The sequence below is a fragment of the Phyllobates terribilis genome, unplaced genomic scaffold (genome assembly GCF_046119375.1).
Source record: "Phyllobates terribilis strain yellow unplaced genomic scaffold, ASM4611937v1 Scaffold_1__5_contigs__length_1240528914, whole genome shotgun sequence".
Classification (NCBI taxonomy): Eukaryota; Metazoa; Chordata; class Amphibia; order Anura; family Dendrobatidae; genus Phyllobates; species Phyllobates terribilis.
Window position 1 is genome coordinate 666,960,044 of NW_027362761.1, and position 24,904 is coordinate 666,984,947.

Genomic DNA, 24,904 nt, shown 5'->3' on the forward strand with positions numbered 1-24,904 from the left:
GCCATGAACCGGAGAGTGCCTGGAGGGGCGTAACTAAGTATCTGCCCGATCCGACCAAGGTTGCACGACGGCATACGACGCCAGTGCACCAGGGAGGAACCGAGCAGAGGAACCAGGGTCTACTCCAGGTCAGACTCCGGACACGGCTGTTGACCCACACCGGGGAATACAGGAACAGGCAGACTAGAGCACAAGCTGGATAGGGTCCAGTACAGACTGGGAGACAAATTCGAAACCGCACACGCGGTAGACAGAGCTGAGCAAAGCGAAAACCGCAGACGCGGTGGACAGAGCTGAGCAAAGCGAAAACCGCAGACGCGGTGGACAGAGCTGAGCAAAGCGAAAACCGCAGACGCGGTGGACAGAGCTGAGCAAAGCGAAAACCGCAGACGCGGTGGACAGAGCTGAGCAAAGCGAAAACCGCAGACGCGGTGGACAGAGCTGAGCAAAGCGAAAACCGCAGACGCGGTGGACAGAGCTGAGCAAAGCGAAAACCGCAGACGCGGTGGACAGAGCTGAGCAAAGCGAAAACCGCAGACGCGGTGGACAGAGCTGAGCAAAGCGAAAACCGCAGACGCGGTGGACAGAGCTGAGCAAAGCGAAAACCGCAGACGCGGTGGACAGAGCTGAGCAAAGCGAAAACCGCAGACGCGGTGGACAGAGCTGAGCAAAGCGAAAACCGCAGACGCGGTGGACAGAGCTGAGCAAAGCGAAAACCGCAGACGCGGTGGACAGAGCTGAGCAAAGCAAAAACCGCAGACGCGGTGGACAGAGCTGAGCAAAACAAAAACCGCAGACGCGGTGGACAGAGCTGAGCAAAGCAAAAACCGCAGACGCGGTGGACAGAGCTGAGCAAAGCGAAAACCGCAGACGCGGTGGACAGAGCTGAGCAAAGCGAAAACCGCAGACGCGGCGGACAGAGCTGAGCAAAGCGAAAACCGCAAACGCGGCGGACAGAGCTGAGCAAAGCGAAAACCGCAGACGCGGAAGGAACAGGGCTCTGTTCACACGGAACAGACTAGAAGGGAAAGGCAGAACCAGATACCCACAGGGTACTTGCAGAGAAGTAGCGAGTGGACCACAAACTCACAAACGGAAGTACAGTGACAACGAGCAGGAGTAGGTACGAGTTCAGACTCTGCAGAAAAAGGAATGGAACGGACATAGAGAAAAAACAGGTAAAAGATAGGAGAGAGTTCAGACTGGAACTGAGTGTACGGAGGAGACCGACACTGCAGCGGGATACAGGAGCGGGTCTGGGAATACGGCCCCCAGAGAGGCAGGACGAACAGGCAAGGAGCGTGTTCAGACTGGCCTGGAAATACAGCCTCCAGGAGGGCGGAACGAACAGGCAAGGAACGAGTACAGACTGCAGGTTAAGGTACACAGATAGGACACAGTACAGACATGGGAAAAGATACTGCAAGACAGGTAACATAGACAAGACCTGGCATGTCAGAGACAAAAGCCAACTGACAGGGCAAGATGCTCAGGCATCAGTTAATTGGGGCAGCTGATTTAAATACCAGGTGATAGACAGCAATAGGCTGAGGACGCACAAGGGGTGTGCCTGCAGCAGGTACAAAAAGCAGGAAGTGATCGGGCGCCGCCCTTAAGCAGCAGAAACAGACACAAACAGACAGCATGGAGGGAAGCCAGAGAGACACCCTGGACTGGAGATCAAGTGCGCGCTCTTGCACAGTGGGAGATGGGCCACTATGCAAGGACGCCGCCAGGTATGTTACAGTACCCCCCCCCCTCTTCTTCAGGCCTGCCAGAATCTTCCGCAGGGAACTCGAGGGCCAATCCTTTACTTCAAGGAGATCACTTCCACTGTCCACTGGAGAAACTGGTCTCATCTGGGTAGCTAGGATGCTACCTCCTATCCAGCCATCCTCAGCAACAGACGAAACAGGTGGAGTACCAGGAACAGCACACAGGGAAGTCTCTCTCCACTTATTATCAGGTAGCACCCCAGAGGGTTCAGGAGACAACTGGAAGTCCTCCGCCGGGTTGAAGGAGTGCAGAGACTCGGGGGTAACCTCTGCTTCGGGGTACATCTTGTCAAACTCACAGGATGAAATAGGCGAGGTATCAGGTACAAGATGTAGAAAAGTCCCTGTTACCTTGTTATCTGGTGGTACCCAGGAGGATTCAAAAAACAACTGGGGGTCCTCCGCCGGGTCGGAGTAGTGCAGAGACTCGGGGGTAACCTCTGCTTCGGAGTACACTAGGTCGGACTCGCTGGATGAAGCGGGCGAGGTATCAGGTACCGAATATAGAAGAGTACCTGTCCATTCGTTATCAGGTAGCACCCCGAAGGGTTCAGGAGACAACTGGAGGTCCTCCGCCTGGTCGGAGGGGTGTAGAGACTCGGGGATAACCTCTGCTTCGAGGTACATCTTGTCAAATTCACAGGAATAAATAGACGGGTTATCAGGTACAGGGTGAGAAAAAGTCACTGTCTCTTTGTTATCTGGTGGTACCCCGGAGGAGTCAGGAAACAACTGGAGGTCCTCTGCCGGGTCAGAAGAGTGCAGAGGCTCGGGGAAAACATCTGCTTCAGAGTACACTAGGTCGGACTCACTGGACGAAGCAGGCGAGGTATCGGGTACCGAGTATTGGAAAGTCTCTGTCCATTCACCACCAGGTGGCACCCCGAAGGGTTCTGGAGACAACTGGAGGTCCTCCGCCTGGTCAGAGGGGTGTAGAGACTCATGGGTAACCTCTGCTTCAGAGTACACTAGGTCGGACTCACTGGACGAAGCAAGCGAGGTATCAGATCCAGGATATAGGAAAGTCTCTGTCCATTCACCACCAGGTGGCATCCCGAAGGGTTCTGGAGACAACTGGAGGTCCTCTGCCTGGTCGGAGGGGTGTAGAGACTCGGGAGTGACCTCTGCTTCGGAGTACACTAGGTTGGACTCACTAGACGAAGCGAGCGAGGAATCAGGTACAGAGTATAGGAGAGTCTCTGTCCTTTCGCTACCAGGTAGCACCCCGTAGGGTTCTGGAGACGACTGGAGGTCCTCCGCCTGGTCGGAGGGGTGTAGAGACTCGGGAGTAACCTCTGCTTCAGAGTACACTAGGTTGGACTCACTGGACGAAGCGAGCGAGGTATCAGGTACAAAGTATAGGAGAGTCTCTGTCCTTTCGCTACCAGGTAGCACCCCGAAGGGTTGTGGAGACAACTGGAGGTCCTCCGCCTGGTCGGAGGGGTGTAGAGACTCGGGGGTAACTACCACTTTGGGGTACCCATTGTCAGGCTCACAGGACGAAGCGGACAAAGTATCGAGTACCGAGTGTAGAGAAGTCTCTCTCCATTTGTCATCGAGTGGTATCCCGGAGGATTCAGGAGGCAACAGGGGGTCCTCCGCCAGGTAGTAGAGGTGCACAGACTCTGAGGTAACCACAGCTTTGGAGCATCCTTGGACATGCACACCGGTTAAAGTGGGTGAAGCATCTGATGCCGGGTGCAGGAAGTTCTCCTGTGTGGAGTCTGGATGGGCAGAAGTCTCTTCGGGCAGGAGAACCGGTGCACTACCCACGCACATTACCCGTTGGGGCTTCTCCGCGATACAGGGAGATGAAGCTTCAGTAGGGACTTCAAGGTTGGGGTCAGGAGGTCTCAGGGAGGACAGACCCTGACGTGACGGCTTGCCTCTACGTCTAGCACGTCTGGACTGCCTCTTGAGGTTGGGAGAAGTATTCCGGAAAGCGTAATCACCCTGTGAGGATTCTGGGTGGGCAGTAGTCTCATTGGGCTGGAGGACTATTGCGCTACCCACACACATTACCCATCGGGGTTGCTCCGGGATATTGGGAAGTGAAGCTTCAGCAGGAACCTCCGGGTTAGGATCATCAAAGACCATTAGAAAGGCCACCAGGAAGGCCATTAGGTCCAGGAGGATCGGATCCTGTGTTTCATATAGGGGGTTGATCCATTCCAAGGCATCACCCGCCAGGTAAGACATAATGAATGCCACCTTAACCCGATCGGTGGTAAAACATAGAGGGTAGAACTTGAAGTGTAGCATGCATTGCTCCACAAATGCACGACTTTGTCTTGGATCCCCATAATAACGTAGCGGATCCGCAGGAACGAGAGCAGATAGATCCATCTGGACGGGTGCGTAATTCGCCTGGAACTCAGCTAAGAAAAAAAAAAAAAAAAAATTTTTTATTTATTTATTTTAATGCATGTATTCGCTGGAAAACTTCTCAGAGAGCGAAGGCCGTGGGGCTCAACGGGAACCATGGCCTGAGCATGCTGTTATGCACACGCCCGGACTGACTGGCGTGTGCGTGTTTATGTAGTGATTCCACTGTGCCATGAACCGGAGAGTGCCTGGAGGGGCGTAACTAAGTATCTGCCCGATCCGACCAAGGTTGCACGACGGCATACGACGCCAGTGCACCAGGGAGGAACCGAGCAGAGGAACCAGGGTCTACTCCAGGTCAGACTCCGGACACGGCTGTTGACCCACACCGGGGAATACAGGAACAGGCAGACTAGAGCACAAGCTGGATAGGGTCCAGTACAGACTGGGAGACAAATTCGAAACCGCACACGCGGTAGACAGAGCTGAGCAAAGCGAAAACCGCAGACGCGGTGGACAGAGCTGAGCAAAGCGAAAACCGCAGACGCGGTGGACAGAGCTGAGCAAAGCGAAAACCGCAGACGCGGTGGACAGAGCTGAGCAAAGCGAAAACCGCAGACGCGGTGGACAGAGCTGAGCAAAGCGAAAACCGCAGACGCGGTGGACAGAGCTGAGCAAAGCGAAAACCGCAGACGCGGTGGACAGAGCTGAGCAAAGCGAAAACCGCAGACGCGGTGGACAGAGCTGAGCAAAGCGAAAACCGCAGACGCGGTGGACAGAGCTGAGCAAAGCGAAAACCGCAGACGCGGTGGACAGAGCTGAGCAAAGCGAAAACCGCAGACGCGGTGGACAGAGCTGAGCAAAGCGAAAACCGCAGACGCGGTGGACAGAGCTGAGCAAAGCGAAAACCGCAGACGCGGTGGACAGAGCTGAGCAAAGCGAAAACCGCAGACGCGGTGGACAGAGCTGAGCAAAGCAAAAACCGCAGACGCGGTGGACAGAGCTGAGCAAAACAAAAACCGCAGACGCGGTGGACAGAGCTGAGCAAAGCAAAAACCGCAGACGCGGTGGACAGAGCTGAGCAAAGCGAAAACCGCAGACGCGGTGGACAGAGCTGAGCAAAGCGAAAACCGCAGACGCGGTGGACAGAGCTGAGCAAAGCGAAAACCGCAGACGCGGTGGACAGAGCTGAGCAAAGCGAAAACCGCAGACGCGGTGGACAGAGCTGAGCAAAGCGAAAACCGCAGACGCGGTGGACAGAGCTGAGCAAAGCGAAAACCGCAGACGCGGTGGACAGAGCTGAGCAAAGCGAAAACCGCAGACGCGGTGGACAGAGCTGAGCAAAGCGAAAACCGCAGACGCGGTGGACAGAGCTGAGCAAAGCGAAAACCGCAGACGCGGTGGACAGAGCTGAGCAAAGCGAAAACCGCAGACGCGGTGGACAGAGCTGAGCAAAGCGAAAACCGCAGACGCGGTGGACAGAGCTGAGCAAAGCGAAAACCGCAGACGCGGTGGACAGAGCTGAGCAAAGCGAAAACCGCAGACGCGGTGGACAGAGCTGAGCAAAGCAAAAACCGCAGACGCGGTGGACAGAGCTGAGCAAAACAAAAACCGCAGACGCGGTGGACAGAGCTGAGCAAAGCAAAAACCGCAGACGCGGTGGACAGAGCTGAGCAAAGCGAAAACCGCAGACGCGGTGGACAGAGCTGAGCAAAGCGAAAACCGCAGACGCGGCGGACAGAGCTGAGCAAAGCGAAAACCGCAAACGCGGCGGACAGAGCTGAGCAAAGCGAAAACCGCAGACGCGGAAGGAACAGGGCTCTGTTCACACGGAACAGACTAGAAGGGAAAGGCAGAACCAGATACCCACAGGGTACTTGCAGAGAAGTAGCGAGTGGACCACAAACTCACAAACGGAAGTACAGTGACAACGAGCAGGAGTAGGTACGAGTTCAGACTCTGCAGAAAAAGGAATGGAACGGACATAGAGAAAAAACAGGTAAAAGATAGGAGAGAGTTCAGACTGGAACTGAGTGTACGGAGGAGACCGACACTGCAGCGGGATACAGGAGCGGGTCTGGGAATACGGCCCCCAGAGAGGCAGGACGAACAGGCAAGGAGCGTGTTCAGACTGGCCTGGAAATACAGCCTCCAGGAGGGCGGAACGAACAGGCAAGGAACGAGTACAGACTGCAGGTTAAGGTACACAGATAGGACACAGTACAGACATGGGAAAAGATACTGCAAGACAGGTAACATAGACAAGACCTGGCATGTCAGAGACAAAAGCCAACTGACAGGGCAAGATGCTCAGGCATCAGTTAATTGGGGCAGCTGATTTAAATACCAGGTGATAGACAGCAATAGGCTGAGGACGCACAAGGGGTGTGCCTGCAGCAGGTACAAAAAGCAGGAAGTGATCGGGCGCCGCCCTTAAGCAGCAGAAACAGACACAAACAGACAGCATGGAGGGAAGCCAGAGAGACACCCTGGACTGGAGATCAAGTGCGCGCTCTTGCACAGTGGGAGATGGGCCACTATGCAAGGACGCCGCCAGGTATGTTACATATATATACAGTACAGACCAAAAGTTTGGACACACCTTCTCATTTAAAGATTTTTCTTTATTTTCATGACTATGAAAATTGTACATTCACACTGAAGGCATCAAAACTATGAATTAACACATGTGGAATTATATACTTAACAAAAAAGTGTGAAACAACTGAAAATATGTCTTATATTCTAGGTTCTTCAAAGTAGCCACCTTTTGCTTTGGTGACTGCTTTGCACACTCTTGGCATTCTCTTGATGAGCTTCAAGAGGTAGTCACCGGAAATGGTCTTCCAACAATCTTGAAGGAGTTCCCAGTTTTGCCTTCACTCTGCGGTCCAGCTCACCCCAAACCATCTCAATTGGGTTCAGGTCTGGTGACTGTGGAGGCCAGGTCATCTGGCGTAGCACCCCATCACTCTCCATCTTGGTCAAATAGCCTTTACACAGCATGGCGGTGTGTTTGGGGTCATTGTCCTGTTGAAAAATAAATGATGGTCCAACTAAATGCAAACCGAATTGAATAGCATGCCGCTGCAAGATGCTGTGGTAGCCATGCTGGTTCAGTATGCCTTCAATTTTGAATAAATCCCCAACAGTGTCACCAGCAAAGCACCCCCACACCATCACACCTCCTCCTCCATGCCTCACGGTGGGAACCAGGCATGTGGAGTCCATCCGTTCACCTTTTCTGCATCGCACAAAGACATGGTGGTTGGAACCAAAGATCTCAAATTTGGACTCATCAGACCAAAGCACAGATTTCCACTGGTCTAATGTCCATTCCTTGTGTTCTTTAGCCCAAAGAAGTCTCTTCTGCTTGTTGCCTGTCCTTAGCAGTGGTTTCCTAGCAGCTATTTTACCATGAAGGCCTGCTGCACAAAGTCTCCTCTTAATAGTTGTTGTAGAGATGTGTCTGCTGCTAGAACTCTGTGTGGCATTGACCTGGTCTCTAATCTGAGCTGCTGCTAACCTGCGATTTCTGAGGCTGGTGACTCGGATAAACTTATCCTCAGAAGCAGAGGTGACTCTTGGTCTTCCTTTCCTGGGGCGGTCCTCATGTGAGCCAGTTTCTTTGTAGCGCTTGATGGTTTTTGCAACTGCACTTGGGGACACATTCAAAGTTTGCCCAATTTTTCGGACTGACTGACCTTCATTTCTTAAAGTAATGATGGCCACTCGTTTTTCTTTACTTAGCTGCTTTTTTCTTGCCATAATACAAATTCTAACAGTCTATTCAGTAGAACTATCAGCTGTGTGTCCACCTGACTTCTGCACAACACAACTGATGGTCCCAACCCCATTTATAAGGCAAGAAATCCCACTTTTTAAACCTGACGGGGAACACCTGTGAAGTGAAAACCATTTCCGGTGACTACCTCTTGAAGCTCATCAAGAGAATGCCAAGAGTGTGCAAAGGAGTCATCAAAGCAAAAGGAGGCTACTTTGACGAAAATAGAATATAAGACATATTTTCAGTTGTTTCACACTTTTTTGTTAAGTATATAATTCCACATGTGTTAATTCTTAGTTTTGATGCCTTCAGTGTGAATGTACAATTTTCAAAGTAATGAAAATACATAAAAATCTTTAAATGAGAAGGTGTGTCCAAACTTTTGGTCTGTACTGTATATATATGTAGATATGTATATGTGTGTATATATATATATATATACAGTACAGACTAAAAGTTTGGACACACCTTCTCATTTAAAGATTTTTCTGTATTTTCATGACTATGAAAATTGTACATTCACACTGAAGGCATCAAAACTATGAATTAACACATGTGGAATGATATACTTAACAAAAAAGTGTGAAACAACTGAAAATATGTCTTATATTCTATTTTCTTCAAAGTAGCCACCTTTTGCTTTGATGACTGCTTTGCACACTCTTGGCATTCTCTTGATGAGCTTCAAGAGGTAGTCTTCCAACAATCTTGAAGGAGTTCCCAGAGATGCTTAGCACTTGTTGGCCCTTTTGCCTTCACTCTGCGGTCCAGCTCACCCCAAACCATCTCGATTGGGTTCAGGTCTGGTGACTGTGGAGGCCAGGTCATCTGGCGTAGCACCCCATCACTCTCCCTCTTGGTCAAATAGCCCTTACACAGCCTGGAGGTGTGTTTGGAGTCATTGTCCTGTTGAAAAATAAATGATGGTCCAACTAAACGCAAACCGGATGGAGTAGCATGCCGCTGCAAGATGATGTGGTAGCCATGCTGGTTCAGTATGCCTTCAAGTTTGAATAAATCCCCAACAATGTCACCAATGTGTCCAAACTTTTGGTCTGTACTTTATAGTTTGGGAGGTAGTTCAGATTTTCTTTTAGAAAAAAAAAATAATAGTAGTACAGAGTAGCTGTATAGGTAGGGAGGTAGCGCTTTTCTTCTGCAAAAGAAAAAAAAAAGAATAGTTAGCACTAAGTAAATTTATAGCTAGTGCATTTGGGGAGTGTACATCGCAATGTTAGTGACATACTTTTTTTTTTGCAAAAATGAAAAAAAATAGCGCTGAGTAACTTTATAGGTAGGGCAGTATTGTAGTGAGTTACTGTAATTTTTTTATACAAACTTTTTTTTTACATCTACTGATTTTTCTTTTCATTTTTTTCTTTTAAGTGTTTTTTCTAATTTTTTTCTTTTTCTCTCTCTTTTGTCTAATAAAATGGTACCCTTTACACAAGTCCCACACCATACACAAGTAAAAGCACCACTTACACACACATCACCAGTGTTTTGAAGAATAAAATAAAAAAAGCCCATTCTAAGATGACGCTACTCACAAGAGGAGGCATATGCTTTCCTTGCCTCCGACACGGATTTAGGCAGTGAGGAAGATCCCACATTCCTCTATATCTCTTCCTCCTTCTCTTCATTCTCCTCATCTAATGAGGAGGGACCCCCAGCAAGGCGCCCTGGGTCCCAGGAAACCCCTTCAGAAATCTATCCCATATGGACTCCACCCCCGAAAATTATCAGTCTGTTATTCCGGATTTCGTGGGCAGCTCAGAACCCAATCTGATGCTACAGGCCTCACTGAAATTGACTCTTTCAAATTCTTTTTCAGCAAGGAAATATTAAATCTTATGGTGGCCCAGACAAATTTGTATGCCCATCAATTTTTCAAACAAAATCCAACGTCATCAAACACCATACGGACCCCTGTAAGTACAGCACATATTATGACATTTTGGAACATTGTGCTGCATATGGGCATAGTAAAAAAAAACAGAGCTTCAGCAATACTGCAATACTGGAGTACTGGTATCTGCAGCACACCGGTATTCCTTAAGGACACTATTTGAAGAGATCCAAAAATGATTGCATTATAGTGATAATGTACAGTGCCCTCCCCGAGACGACCTCAACTTTGATCATCTTTATAAAATTCGACTAGTAGATGACCACTTCAGCAGAAAATTTGCTGAGACGTACAACCGCCAAAGGGACATCTCTATAGATTAATTTCTGGTTAATCTCAAAGGGAAGCTAAAATTCCAACAATACCTGCTCAGTAAAAGTGCAAGGTACGGAATTAACCTGTAGAAGCTGTGCGAAAGTATCCCAGGGTGTACCCATAGATTTAGGGTCTACGAAGGGAAGGACACCCCAGAATGTCCCCTGTCCTGGGGGAGAGTGGGAAAATTGCGAGGAGATGGGACCCGCATCATACCAGGTCAATATTTTCCCGGAGAAGTTCCCAAAACAGCGAAGAAGGGAAGATCACAAAAAAGGTGCAGAGTATGCTCCAAGAAAGAAATAAGAAAATTAACACTTTACCATTGTGAAACTTGCGCTGAGAAACATGGCCTTTGCACTAAGGATTGCTTCAAAGTGTACCACACATCCACAAATTAATAAAATTTGTTTTTACCCTGTTGACACAACACACTTTGATAATCTGATGTACTCTGAACAACTTACACATACCACCACATTAAAAATTCATACGCCAGTTAAACCAAAAGCATTACAGTAATTACTATAAAACTAGGCCTCTAGATAAATTCCTTGAGGGGTGTAGTTTCTAAAATGGGATCACTTGTGGGATTTTGGGCACATCAGGGGCTCTCCAAACAAGACATCGCGCACGCAGACCATTCCATCACAGTCTGCGCTCCAAACCGTCACTCATTCCCTTCCGAGCCTTGCCGTGCGGCCAAACAGTAGATTTTCCCCACATATGGGGTATCGGCGTACTCCGGAGAAATTGCGCAACAACTTTTGGTGTCCATTTTCTCCTGTTCGCCTTGTGAAAATAAAAAAACTAGGGCAAAAACATTTTTTGAGGAAAAATTTGTTTTTTTTTTATTTTCACTGCTCAAAGTTATACGTTTCTGTGAAGCACCTGGGGGTTCAAGGTACTCACCACACATGTATAAAAGTTCCTTGAAAGGTCTAGTCTCCACTGTTTAGGCACTTTAGGGGCTTTCCAAACGTGACATGGGGTCTGCTCTTGATTCCAGCCAATTTTGAGTTCAAAAAGTGAAATGGTGCAAAGGGCATAAAAATGAATGCAAACATTTTCAAACTTTTTGCCAAATTTCCGATATTCTCAGAAATAAACGGATGTCGTATCGAAGAAATATTACCACTATCATGAAGTACAATATGTCACGAGAAAATCTTAGAATCAGTTGGATCAGTTGAAGCATTCAGAAATCGCCCTTAACCTCTTTACAACCCAAGGTGGTTTGCACGTTAATGACCAGGCCAATTTTTACAATTCTGACCACTGTCACTTTATGAGGTAATTACTCTGGAAAGCTTCAACGGATCCCCCTGATTCTGAGACTGTTTTTTCGTGACATATTGTACTTCATGATTGTGGTAACATTTCTTCGATATCACTTGCGTTTATTTGTGAAAAAAACGGAAATTTGGCAAAAATTTTGAAAATTTTGCAATTTTTAAAATTTGAATTTTTATGCCCTTAAATCAGAGAGATATGTCACACAACATAGTTAATAAATAACATTTCCCACATGTCTACTTTACATCAGCACAATTTTGGAACCAAAATTTTTTTTTGTTATGGAGCTATAAGGGTAAAAAGTTGACCAGCGATTTCTAATTTTTCCAACAAAATTTACAAAACCATTTTTCTAGGGACCACATCACATTTGAAGTCACTTTGAGAGGTCTTTATGACAGAAAATATCCAAAAGTGACACCATTCTAAAAACTGCACCCCTCAAGGTGCTCAAAACCACATTCAAGAACTTTATTAACCCTTCAGGTGCTTCACAGGAATTTTTGGAATGTGGAAGAAAAAAATTAACATTTAACTTTTTTCACAAAAATGTTACTTTAGACCCCAATTTTTTTTATTTGCGCAGGGGTAACAGGAAAAAATGGACCCCAAAATTTGTTGTGCAATTTCCTCTGGGCACGCAGATACCCCATATGTGCGGAAAAACCACTGTTTGGGCGCACGGCAAGGCTCGGAAGGGAAGGAGCGCCATTTGAATTTTCGATTGTAAAATTTGCTTGAATAATTAGCGGACGCCATGTTGCGTTTGGAGAGCTGCTGATTATTATTATTATTATTTATTATTATAGCGCCATTTATTCCATGGCGCATTACATGTGAAAAAGGGGTATAATACAAGAACAATTACAATAATTTTGAACACAATGTGACAGCGACTGGTACAGGAGGAGCGAGGACCCTGCCCGTGAGGGCTCACAATCTACAAGCCCCTGATGTGCCTAAACAGTGGAAACCCCCCACAAGTGACCCCATTTTGGAAACTAGACCCCCCTGGGAACTTATCTAGATGGGTGGTGAGCATTTTGAACCCCCAGGTGCTTCACAAATTGATTCGTAAAAATGAAAAAGTGGAAAAAAACACTTTTTTATTTTTATGGATTAATTTGTGAAGCACCTGGGGGTTCCAAGTGCTCACTATGCATCTAGGTAGGTGCCTTGGGGGTCTAGTTTCCAAAATGGGGTCACTTGTGGGGGAGCTCCAATGTTTAGGCACACAGGTGCTCTCCAAACACGACATGGTGTCCGCTAACAAATTGAATGGAAAATCGGCTCAAATTCGTAAAAATAAAAAAGTGTTTTTTTTTCCCACTTTTTCATTTTTACGAATCAATTTGTGAACCACCTGGGGGTTCCAAGTGCTCACTATGCATCTAGATAGGTGCCTTGGGGGGTCTAGTTTCCAAAATGGGGTCACTTGTGGTGGAGCTCCAATGTTTAGGCACACAGGGGCTCTCCAAAGGTGACATTGTGTCCGCTAACAAATTGGAACCATGTCGCATTTGGAGAGCCCCTGTGTGCCTAAACAGTGGAAACCCCCCACAAGTGACCCCATTTTGGAAACTAGACCCCTCAATGATTTTATCAAGGGGTATAGTGAACATTTTGAACCCAGAGGTACGACACAGAATTTGATAACATTAGGTCATCATATTGAATAAGTTGTCATTAGTCTTGAGCGCAAGTGCTCGCTACTTGCGTTTGCATCGGGTACTCAGGTATGCACCATGTACTGCGTGTGCTCGAGTGACATGCTTGAGTCCCTGCCCCGCATGTTTCACGGTTATTAGACACCCAAAAAAAACCATGCAGGGATCGCTCATGCATGGCAGGCAATCCCCGCAAAGTTTTTTGGCCGCGAAGCATATGGGGCAGAGACTCGAGCATGTCACTCAAATACCCACGATACTCAATGCATACCAGGGCACCCGATGCAAACTCAAGTAGCGAGCACTTGCGCTCAACACTAGTAGCCATATCGTCATCTTTTTTTCTTACTTTTGAAAAAAATCCCAACCCCAACCCTAACCCCAACCCCAGCCCTAACCCTAGCACAACCCTAACCCGAGGGAGAGTTTATTTTTTACGCCGTTCCTCGTGTGGTATAAGTGATTAGACGACTTTATTCTTCGGGTCGGTGCGATTACAGCGATACCAGAATCATATGGGGTTTTTATGATTGACAGCTGTCACACACTAAAAGACGCATTTTTGGTAAAAACTAGTTTTTGCATCGCCATATTTTGAGAGCTATAATTTTTCCATATTTTGGCAGACAGAGTCATGTGACGGCTTGTTTTTTGCGGGATGAGTTGACGTTTTTATTGGTACCATTTTCAGGCACGTGACATTTTTTATCGCTTTCTATTCCAATTTTTGGGAGGCAGAATAAACAAAAGCCAACAATTCAGGAATTGTTTTTTTTTTTTTTTTTTTTTATTATGTTCCGCGTGTGGTAAAATTGATAAGGCAGCTTTATTCTTTGGGTCAGTACGTTTGCAACGGTACCACATTTATATCATTTTTCTATGTTTTGGCGCTTTTACACAATAAAAGCTATTTTATAGAAAAAATTATTTTTTGCATCGCTTTATTCTGAAAGCTATAACTTTTTGATTTTTCGGATGATGGAGCTGTATGGCGGCTTGTTTTTTGCGGGACAAGATGACGTTTTCAGCGGTACCATTTTTATTTATATTCGTCTTTTTGATCGCGTGTTATTCCATTTTTTGTTTGGCGGTATGATGATAAAGCATCGTTTTTTGCTTTGTTTTTTATTACTTTTTTTTACCGTGTTCACTGAAGGGGTTAACTAGTGGGACAGTTTTATAGGTCAGGTCGTTCCGGACGCGGCGATAACAAATATGTGTACTTTTAATGTTTTTTTGCAGAATAATATTTATTGATGGGTACATTATATTTTTATTTTTGGTAGATTATTTTTTTTATTTTTTTTTTATATTTTTACAATTTTTTTTTTTTTTTCACTTTCTGAGAGTTTTTACACTTTTGTACTTTGTCCCACTCTGGGACTTTAACTTTTTTTATTCTGATCGCCTGCATAGCATAGGGATGGAGCACCATCCCTGTGCCATGCAGGCAGTCATTGTTTGGTTGTGCACTGCGCAAGACCAAACAATGTTCCTGCTGCCTGGTGACCCGGATGTTGTCATGACGACATCGGGTCATCATGGCAACACCCGGGAAGCCGCGGCAGACAGCGCTGGAGGCCGGAAGAGGAGGTGAGTATACCGATCACCTCCCCTTGCCATCGCAATGCTGCGATCGACTTTGATCACAGCATTGAGGGTGTTAATGTGCCTGCACATAGTACCGAGTGTCAGCTGTGACAATCAGCTGACACCTGGCGGCAATCGCGCCCGCACAGCCTGTGTGCGCGCGCGATCGCGATGACGTACTAATACGGGTCAGGCTCTTAAAGCCCAGGGCACAGACGCGTATTAGTACGTCATGGGCTTTAAAGGGGTTAAGTGACCTAATTTTACAAACTACACCTTCCAATGAATTCATGTAGGGGTGCAGTGAGCATATTGACATTACATGTGCCTCACAGAATTTTATACCAATGGGCAGTGAAGAAAGAATAATTACATTTTTACTGCTAAAATGACGTTTTAGTTCCAAGTGTTTAAGGGCTTGTAGGAAAAACATATACCTCATATTGTTGTGCAATTTCTCCTGAGTACGCCTATACCCTACATGTAAGCAGAAAATACTTTTCAGGCACAGTGCAAAGCTTAGAAGGGTAGCAGCGCCATATTATAGTCCAGATTTAACTGTTATGGTTTGCGGGTGCCATGACCCACTGGGAGAGCCCATGAGGTGCCAGAACAGCAGAACCATCCATTTTACAAACTACACCGCTCATTGAATTCATGTAGGGGTGCAGTGATCATATTGATACCACATATGTGTCACATAATTTTGACTATTGGGCCGTGAAGAAAGAATAATTACATTTTTACCACCAAAATTTTGTTTTATCCCCAGATTTTACATTTTCACACTGGGAAATGGGTACAAAATGGCACCCTTTTGGGAAGTTATGTACAAGTGTAGTGAAGATTTTGATTCCAAGGATTATTTCCAGAAACAAGGAGCAGTGGATGTTGCCGAGTGAAAACTGCAGTCATTGTAGTGCCCAGAACGTTGTACTGTCCAGTTTATGCTGCTGGAGACACACACCTGTAAATTAGACAGACTCTCATCACTACAAAAATGCCAAACATGTGGTTGCTAAATGTGGTTTAGGCACACTAGGGCTCAGAAGGGAGTGTGGCATTTGGATTTGGGAGCGCAAAAATTGCTGAATTTCTTTTGGGGGGCGAAAATCCATTTTGCATTTCCAGAGCCTTTGTACTACCAGTAACGTGGAAGCCCCTTATATTTTTGTTAATAGATGACGGACTTTAGTGGGGACTCGCTTTTTTTTTGTGAACTGATTCAAAGCTTTTGTTAGCAACACTTTACATAACATTTTGGATCACATTTATCCTGTGCTCTATGCTGACGTGAAGAAGCAACACGCAAAACGCAAAAAATGGCACATGGTCTATATCAGTGTTCCCCAACTCCAGTCCTCAAGGCCCACCAACAGGTCATGTTTTCAGGATTTCCTTAGTATTGCACAGGTGATGGAATTATTGCCTGTGCAGGTGATGGAATTATCACCTGTGCAATACTAAGGAAATCCTGAAAACATGACCTGTTGGTGGGCCTTGAGGACTGGAGTTGGGGAACCCTGATCTATATAACAGTCTATATAGGGGTCAACCTTGGTAGTATTACATAGTGTCTCCTTTTTCCCCTGGTTGGGGGTTATACTAACTGTGCAGCCTATATTATTCAGCAGCTGTTCTTTTTATATGATAAAAATCCTTTTCTCCCCTGATTTGAGGTTAATACTAACTGTACAGTCTTCACTAATGGAGAGATTGTCTTCTCTATATGATACAATTCTATATGCAGATATGAAATACTTTCAGTGATGGTTAATTAACTGTGTATTTATTGAACTAATATGATGTTATACTAATAGGCTATATACAGTTATATGAAAAAGTTTGGGCACCCCTATTAATCTTAAGCTTAATGTTTTATAAAAATTGGTGTTTTTGCAACAGCTATTTCAGTTTGATATATGTAATAACTGTTGGACACAGTAATGTTTCTGCCTTGAAATGAGGTTTATTGTACTAACAGAAAATGTGCAATCTGCATTCAAACAAACTTTGACAGGTGCATAAGTATGGGCACCCTTATCATTTTCTTGTTTTAAATACTCCTACCTACTTTTTACTGACTTACTAAAGCACTTTTTTTGGTTTTGTAACCTCATTGAGCTTTGAACTTCATAGCCAGGTGTATGCAATCATGAGAAAAGCTACTTAAAGTGGCCACTTGCAAGTTGTTCTCCTGTTTGAATCTTCTCTGAAGAGTGGCATCATGGGCTCCTCAAAACAACTGTCAAATGATCTGAAAACAAAGATTATTCAACATAGTTGTTCAGGGGAAGGATACAAAAATCTGTCTTAAAGATTTAGCCTGTCAGTTTCCACTGTGAGGAACATAGTAAGGAAATGGAAGAACACAGGGACAGTTCTTGTTAAGGCCAGAAGTGGCAGGCCAAGAAAAACATCAGAAAGGCAGAGAAGAAGAATGGTGAGATCAGTCAAGGACAATCCTCAGACCACCTCCAGAGAGCTGCAGCATCAACTTGCTGCAGATGGTGTCACTGTGTATCGGTCAACTATACAACGCACTTTGCACAAGGAGAAGCTGTATGGGAGAGTGATGCAAAAGAAGCCGTTTCTGCAAGCACGCCACAAACAGAGTCGGCTGAGGTAAAAGCACATTTGGAGAAGCCAATTTCTTTTTGGAAGAAGGTCCTGTGGACTGATGAAACCAAGATTGAGTTGTTTGGTCATACAAAAAGGCGTTATGCATGGCGGCAAAAAAACACAGCATTCCAAGAAAAACACTTGCTACCCACAGTAAAATTTGGTGGAGGTTCCATCATGCTTTGGGGCTGTGTGGCCAATGCCGGCACCGGGAATCTTGTTAAAGTTGAGGGACGCATGGATTCCACTCAGTATCAGCAGATTCTTGACAATAATGTTCAAGAATCAGTGACAAAGTTGAATTTACGCAGGGGATGGATCTTTCAGCAAGACAATGATCCAAAACACTGCTCCAAATCTACTCAGGCATTCATGCAGAGGAACAATTACAATGTTCTGGAATGGCCATCCCAGTCCCCAGACCTGAATATCATTGAACATCTGTGGGATCATTTGAAGAGGGCTGTCCATGCTCGGCGACCATCAAACTTAACTGAACTGGAATTGTTTTGTAAAGAGGAATGGTCAAAAATACCTTCATCCAGGATCCAGGAAATCATTAAAAGCTACAGGAAGCGACTAGAGGCTGTTATTTTTGCAAAAGGAGGATCTACTAAATATTAATGTCACTTTTCTGGTGAGATGCCCATACTTATGCACCTGTCAAATTTTGTTTGAATGCAGATTGCACATTTTCTGTTAGTACAATAAACCTCATTTCAAAGCAGAAACATTACTGTGTCCAACAGTTATTACATATATCAACCTGAAATAGCTGTTGCAAAAACACCAATTTTTATAAAACATTAAGCTTAAGATTAATAGGGGTGCCCAAACTTTTTCATATAACTGTATGTATATTTATGTAACCATCGGTCTGACTAATGTAAGCTACTAATTAATAGCTAATATTGCTGATCTATAGGTATATATTATAGAGTTGACCTACTAACCTGTGTCTGTAATATTACTAACTGTGTACCACACTGCCCTTGGTTTTTAAAGGGTTTTTTAGGGGTTTTATTTTATAGTTTCTGCTTTGTGTGTTAATAAAGATGTTTAAATTATGCAACTATAATTATGGAATTCTTTCTTGATATTTTTCTATATATAAATGATAAATGGGATCATGTTTGTAAACGTATGTACGTTATGCGTTTTTTGATGCGTTGTTGTACATCAATGAATGCTTTTAGGAGTTAAATAAAGTTATTTGGTGGGACATTGGTTAAACCTTGGATTACCATCAGAACGGGGGTGAGTATATTGATTAATTTGAATGATTAAAGAATGTGCCTGCTGTAATTAAAATAAAGTGTTTACTCTGTGTGTTTATTTAACTCTTTACTTTACTTTAATTGGGTTTGGTCATGAAAAGGTGTGATTGACACCTTGTTATCGCCAAACAAAAAAGCTGGGTGTCAGCTAGTCCCATTCACCCAATCTTCATTAGCATTTCTATTCATGTAATTTATGCGGCTGCTGTGAGCTGGTATTTTTAGCCTGGGAAGGTGCCATTTGCAAACATTTTTCCTGGCCATAATTAACATCTCACAGCTGGTTCGTTAGCTGCTATGTCTCCAGGAATAGCAACAAGCAGCGCTTTGGGAGCAGCATATTTTTGTTCCGTCCAAAACGCGGTGTTCTAATGCCGCACTTTTGTTGTCGGTACATGTGAATCCACCGCAGATAATGACACGTCAATCGGTCAAAATTTGCAGCAGAGACTAGCGTGTCCGCTAAAGAAATTTACATGCTGCGGGTGAGTTTGGGTACGTGTCCATGGTCAGGAACTGCTGCAGGTTTGACGCTGCGTGTTTATACAGCGTCAAACCCGCAGCGTCCAAATGTTACAGCATAGTGGATGAGATCTCTAGAAATCCCATGTTACCTGTGTGTTCATCAGAGGCAGCGGATCACCCGTGGACACTGACATTCAGCGCGTCTTTCAGGACCGCAGCATGTCAAATTGTCTTGCGGAGTCGCTAGTCTCCATAACAGAAATTTGACCACTAGAAAGTATAGAATGCAGTAAATCCGCATGATTCAGTGAACACATGTGGATTTACCTGTGTTCAATAGAACGCAACGAAAATATGCATCCAAAGCGCTGCTACGTCCGGATCGTGGGCAGAGCCTAAAATTTAAGAAAAAAATTGCTGTGGGCTCCCACGTCATTTTTATAACCAGCAGAGGGAAAGCCGACTGCTGGGGGCTGATATTAGTAGCAGCGGAAGGGGCCATTAGCCAACTATGTTCCCTGGCTATTAATATCAGCCCACAGCGGTTTGTTTAGCCTTTACTGGCTAGATTACAGGGGGACCCTAGAAAAAAATTGACATGGGGTCTCCCTATAAAATATAAACAGCACAGGCTAAATTAGACAGCTGCGGGCTGATTAATAGCCAGGGAAGGGGCCATGGATACTAGCCTCCTCCGCGGCTATTAATATCACCGCTCAGCAGTCCCAGAAAAGGAGCATCCATAAGCTGCATCAAATCTAGCGCTTAGCCTCCGCTCTTCCCACTGCCCTGTAGCGGTGGCGAGTGGGGTAATGGGGTTGGGGTTCACGTCAGCCTTGTATCAGTGGCTGACATGAAGTCCAGGTTAGTAATGGAGGGCGTCTATAAGACACCCCCATTACTAACCGCGTAGTAAAATGGTCGCCGCTTTTTCAATAAAAGACACGACCAGAATAAAGTATTTTAATGAAATAAAAAACACAGCTCTACGATTTTTTTTATTACCCTCCCAGGTCCCGAATCCCTCAATCTCCTGAAAAAAATTAAAAATAACAAACAACCATATCCCTCACCTGTCCACCGTCAACGACATAGTCCACGCACCGCCAATGATTGTTCCACGACGATCCGGGTCACTTCTACAGCAGTGACATCAGCCATCACTGATGTTACTGCTGTAGAAGACAGCAGTGTATACTGACAGGAGTGTAAAATCACCCCTGTCAGTATACATGCTGCAGGAGGTCAGTGGGGTTGATCAGCTGATCAGCCCTGCTGAGCTTACCACCCTTGGTACATTCTTGCGAATGTTCCAAGGGTCAGGTGACCGAATAGCTGATCGCTGACGTCACCGGTCAGCTGATCGCTGACGTCACTGGTCAGCTGATGGTCACAAGACAGCTCAGCTGATCGGTGACTTCAGCGCAGGTCCTGGAAGCACAGTATACTGCGGGGAGCGAGCAGTATATTTATTTTTACTTATTTATTTTTTATTTATTTATTTTTTTTATTTTTTTACAACGCGTGGTAGCCGGCTTTGCTGGGAAGACTACTGCTCCTCCCATCCATGCCGCACCTATTATCAGCGGGAGTGGGGGTCAACATGAGAGGAGTTGTAGTCCTCCTCTCCAACCCGGGTACCACCCGCACCGCGTTTCCGCTGCAAATTCGCAGCGATTGACTTTAATTGAAACGCAGCAAATCCACATATACCTGTGGGCTTGCTGCGTTTCAATGAATCTCAATGGGCGCGAATTCGCAGCGGGATCGCGCTAGAAATAGTCCTGCTGCATTTTTTAACGCAATGTGAATCTGGAGTGGAAATTTCAGCGTCATGTGCACAGCACATCCGGATTAGCATTGCTATGCATGGCAGACCTATTAACAAGCATCTTCGCAGCGTTTCCGCGGCGGGAAGACCACCGCGAAAATGCATCAGAAATGCTACGTGTGCACATAGCTTTACAATTATTTGAGTAATAATAATGTATATCTGTGTCCAAACTGTGATATTAATAGACATGCTGCTGATAACATGATGTTCTATGACATAGAACAAACATATTAACGATCATTCTGCGTGCATGAAAGTGTGGTCTGCCTTTTGCCTTTTTAAAGAAGCACTCCTGTAACGGGGCCGGGTGGTGAAACCACTGTGCCTTGGAACAAGGAGGGACCCTGAGGGGCAGGTGTTAGTCTGGGGACGACCTTGTAATTAAGCAGGTGGCTCCCACGAGTCAGATAGCGGGGGCTGACCGATGTAGCGGGTGGACACAACAGGAGGGTAGCAGTCTCTGCGTGAGCAGGCGGTTGGTCACGGCAAGTGACGGCAGAACGGGTAAGAGTCTCTTGGCAGGCAGGCAGGTGGTCACGGGAAGTGACGGCAGAACGGTTAAGAGTCTCTTGGCTGGCAGGCAGGTGGTCACGGCAAGTGACAGCAGAGCCTCCAGGTAGGCTAGCAGGCGGGTAGCAGGTGAGCGCTCCCAGGTGAGCGGGCTAGCAAGTACGGCAGGTAGCAGGCAGGTAACTGGCAGGTGCTGCCTGGTCCGTAGGTGGACTTGCCCATAGACAGACTGGTAGATGCTTGAGATCGACTGTCGGGCTGAAGAGCAGACAAGCAGGCAGACTGTACTAGTAGTCAGGCTGGCAACGGGACCTGAGGGCTGAAGCAGAGGTGAGTATGCTTTGCAACAACTTTGCTCGGGCACCTCCATTTTGGAGGACGTGCCTTATATATGGGAGGTCCTCCGGCTATTGGCCGGGGACTCCTTAGAACGGCGAGCGCGGTCACTTTAAGAGAGGGGGAGCGCGCGCACGCCCTAAGCACAGTGCCCGGGAAGGAGCGCGCACCGGCAGCAGCGAGGGAAGGAGCGTTGGAGGACGCTGCGCCCGGAACAGGAAGGTGAGAGGGACGGTGTCTCTGCCTAGCAGGGGGCACAGATGCCGATGCTACAGTACCCCCCCTTTAGGCCCCCCCTTTTTTAGGCCAGAGAGAAATTTCTCAAGGAGAAGCGGGGCGTTGATGTTCTCCCTGGGTTCCCAAGTTCTTTCCTCAGGACCAAACCCCTTCCAATCCACCAGAAAAAAGGTTCTGCCCCTTACCCTCTTGGTGGCCAGGATACTCTCCACCTCAAAGACGTCCTCAGCAGAAACCGGAGCAGGAGGAGTACCTGGATTATCGGAAAAAGTGTTAAGGACAACGGGTTTGAGGAGGGATACGTGGAAGGAGTTGGGAATGCGTAGGGTGGCCGGGAGTTTTAATTTGTAGGCCACTGGGTTAATTTGCCTGAGAACTTCGAAGGGTCCGATGAATCGAGGGCCCAACTTGTAGGAGGGTACTTTGAGTCGCACATGTTTGGAGGAGAGCCAAACCTTGTCTCCAGGACGGAATTGAGGCAGATCCAGACGTCTCCTATCAGCATATCTCTTCATCCGCTCGGAGGACAGAAGAAGAACGGACCTGGTACTCTCCCAAATGGTAGAAAATTCGCTGACAAGAGACTCCGCGGCAGGGTTGTCCACAGAAGCGGAGACGGTAACTGGAATCCGGGGATATTGGCCACAGACTATAAAGAACGGGGACTTGGTAGAGGATTCGCTCTCATGGTTATTATAAGAGAATTCGGCCCAAGGTACGAGATCCACTCAATCGGAATGGTGGGCATTAACGAAATGCCGGAGGTAACTGGTAAGGATCTGATTGATCCGCTCCAATTGACCATTGGACTGAGGGTGGAAAGCGGAGGAGAAATCCAGGGTGACGTCTAGCAGCTTACATGTGGCTCTCCAGAAGCGTGAGGTGAACTGAACCCCACGATCCGACACGATGTGGAGGGGTAGGCCATGAAGACAGAAGATGTGGCGGATAAAGTCTTTAGAGAGTTCGGGTGCAGATGGGAAACCAGGCAGGGGAATGAAGTGGGCCATTTTCGAAAAGCGGTCAGCGACCACCCAAATGACTGTACACCCGGCAGAAACAGGAAGATCGGTGATAAAATCCATAGCTATGTGCTGCCATGGAGCAGCAGGTAAAGGAAGGGGCAAGAGATGGCTGGCTGGTAGGTGTCTGGGCACTTTGTTACGGGCACAAGATGAACAGGCCGCGACGAAGTCTACAAGGTCCTTACGCAGGGTAGGCCACCAGTAATGCCGGGTAATGAGCTGGAAGGTCTTCTTTTGGCCAGCATGGCCAGCTAGTTTAGATGAATGGCCCCAACGAAGAACCCTCTCCCGATCTGATACTGCTACAAACGTCTTACCGGGTGGGAGACGAGTCAGATCCAGGGGGGCCACCTTCATTACCTTGGAGGGGTCAATGATGTGCGTAGGCTCCTCCTCTTGATCGGAGGACAGGAAGGACCGGGACAAGGCATCAGCTTTGACGTTCTTATCCGCCGGACGGAAATGAAGGATGAAGTCGAAGAGGGGCAAAAAACAAAGACCACCAGGCCTGGCGAGGATTAAGTCTCTGGGCATTTTGGAGATATGCCAGATTTTTGTGATCCGTGTAGATGATCACCGGGTATAGAGCCCCTTCAAGCAGATAGCGCCACTCCTCCAGTGCTAATTTGATGGCTAGCAATTCACTATCTCCTATAGAGTAGTTGTGCTCAGACGAGGAGAAGATTTTGGAGAAGAAGCCGCAGGTTACCATTCTCCCAGTAGAAGATTTTTGGGTGAGTACCGCTCCGGCTCCAGAGGAGGAGGCATCAACCTCCAGGTAGAATTGTTTATTGCAGTCCGGGCGGTGCAGGACGGGGGCAGAGACGAAGGCTTTCTTTAAGGAAAGGAAGGCCTCCTCGGCTTCGGGTGACCATACCTTGGGATTTGCCCCCTTACGGGTAAGCGCAGATATGGGAGAAGTCCGGGACGAGAAGTGTGGGATGAAAAGACGATAGTAATTGGCGAAGCCCAGGAATCGCTGTATCGCCTTCAACCCCTCAGGACGGGGCCACTTTAGGACAGCAGACAGCTTCTCGGGATCCATTTGCAGGCCTGTCTGGGAGATAACATAGCCCAAGAAAGGAAGGGAGGTCTGGTCGAAGAGGCACTTCTCGTATTTGGCATAGAGGTGGTTCTGCCGAAGCCTAAGCAGGACCTGACGAACATCCCTCCGGTGTGTGGTGAGATCCGGAGAGAAGACCAAGATATCGTCCAGGTACACCACCACGCAGTAGTACAGGAGGTCCCGGAAGATGTTGTTGACCAGTTTTTGAAAGACAGGGGGGACATTACAGAGTCCGAAGGGCATCACACGGTACTCATAGTGACCGTCCCGGGTATTGAATGCTGTCTTCCACTAGTCTCCTTGACGGATAGGGACCAGGTTATATGCTGCCCGAAGATCCAGCTTGGAGAAGATCCTGGCGCCTTTGAGGCGATCAAACAAGTCGGAGATGAGCGTCAGGGGGTATTTGTTTTTTACCGTGATTTGATTGAGTCCTCTATAGTCAATACAGGGACGTAGCGAGCCGTCTTTCTTTTTGTCAAAGAAGAATCCGGCTCCAGCCGGGGAGGTAGATTTTCAAATAAATCCCCTAGCCAGATTCTCTTCAATGTATTCAGACATGGCCCGGGTTTCGGCCGCAGACAATGGGTAGATACGCCCACGGGGCGGAGTGGAGCCAGGTACCAGGTCGATCGGGCAATCATATGGCCTATGGGGTGGCAACGTCTCTGCTTCCTTTTTACCGAAGACGTCCGCATAGGGCCAGTATGGAGCCGGGAGACCGGGTAGATTAGCTGGAGTAAGCGGAGGGCGAGCTGGGAGGACCGGAACCAGGCAGGTCTTATGGCAGTCTGGTCCCCACAGGAGTACTTCACCGGATAGCCAGTTCAATACGGGTTCATGTATCTGTAGCCAGGGTAGCAATAGG

The 24,904-nt window shown here is 46.9% G+C and overlaps 1 protein-coding gene across 8 annotated transcripts in view; it reads right to left on the reverse strand.

The window, feature by feature from the left end:
* The window catches only part of PIP5K1C (phosphatidylinositol-4-phosphate 5-kinase type 1 gamma), a 633,992-nt gene that overhangs the window by 258,782 nt on the left and 350,306 nt on the right, over positions 1–24,904 (reverse strand). The window contains exon 13 of one of the 8 annotated variants that reach the window (XM_073685099.1): positions 8,758–9,043. The exons of the other annotated variants lie outside the window; for them this stretch is intronic. Within the exon in view, the coding sequence (XP_073541200.1) occupies positions 8,880–9,043 (164 nt within the window). The 3' untranslated portion in view covers positions 8,758–8,879. Of the gene's footprint in view, positions 1–8,757; positions 9,044–24,904 lie in introns of those variants that run through there. 8 annotated transcript variants of the gene reach the window in all.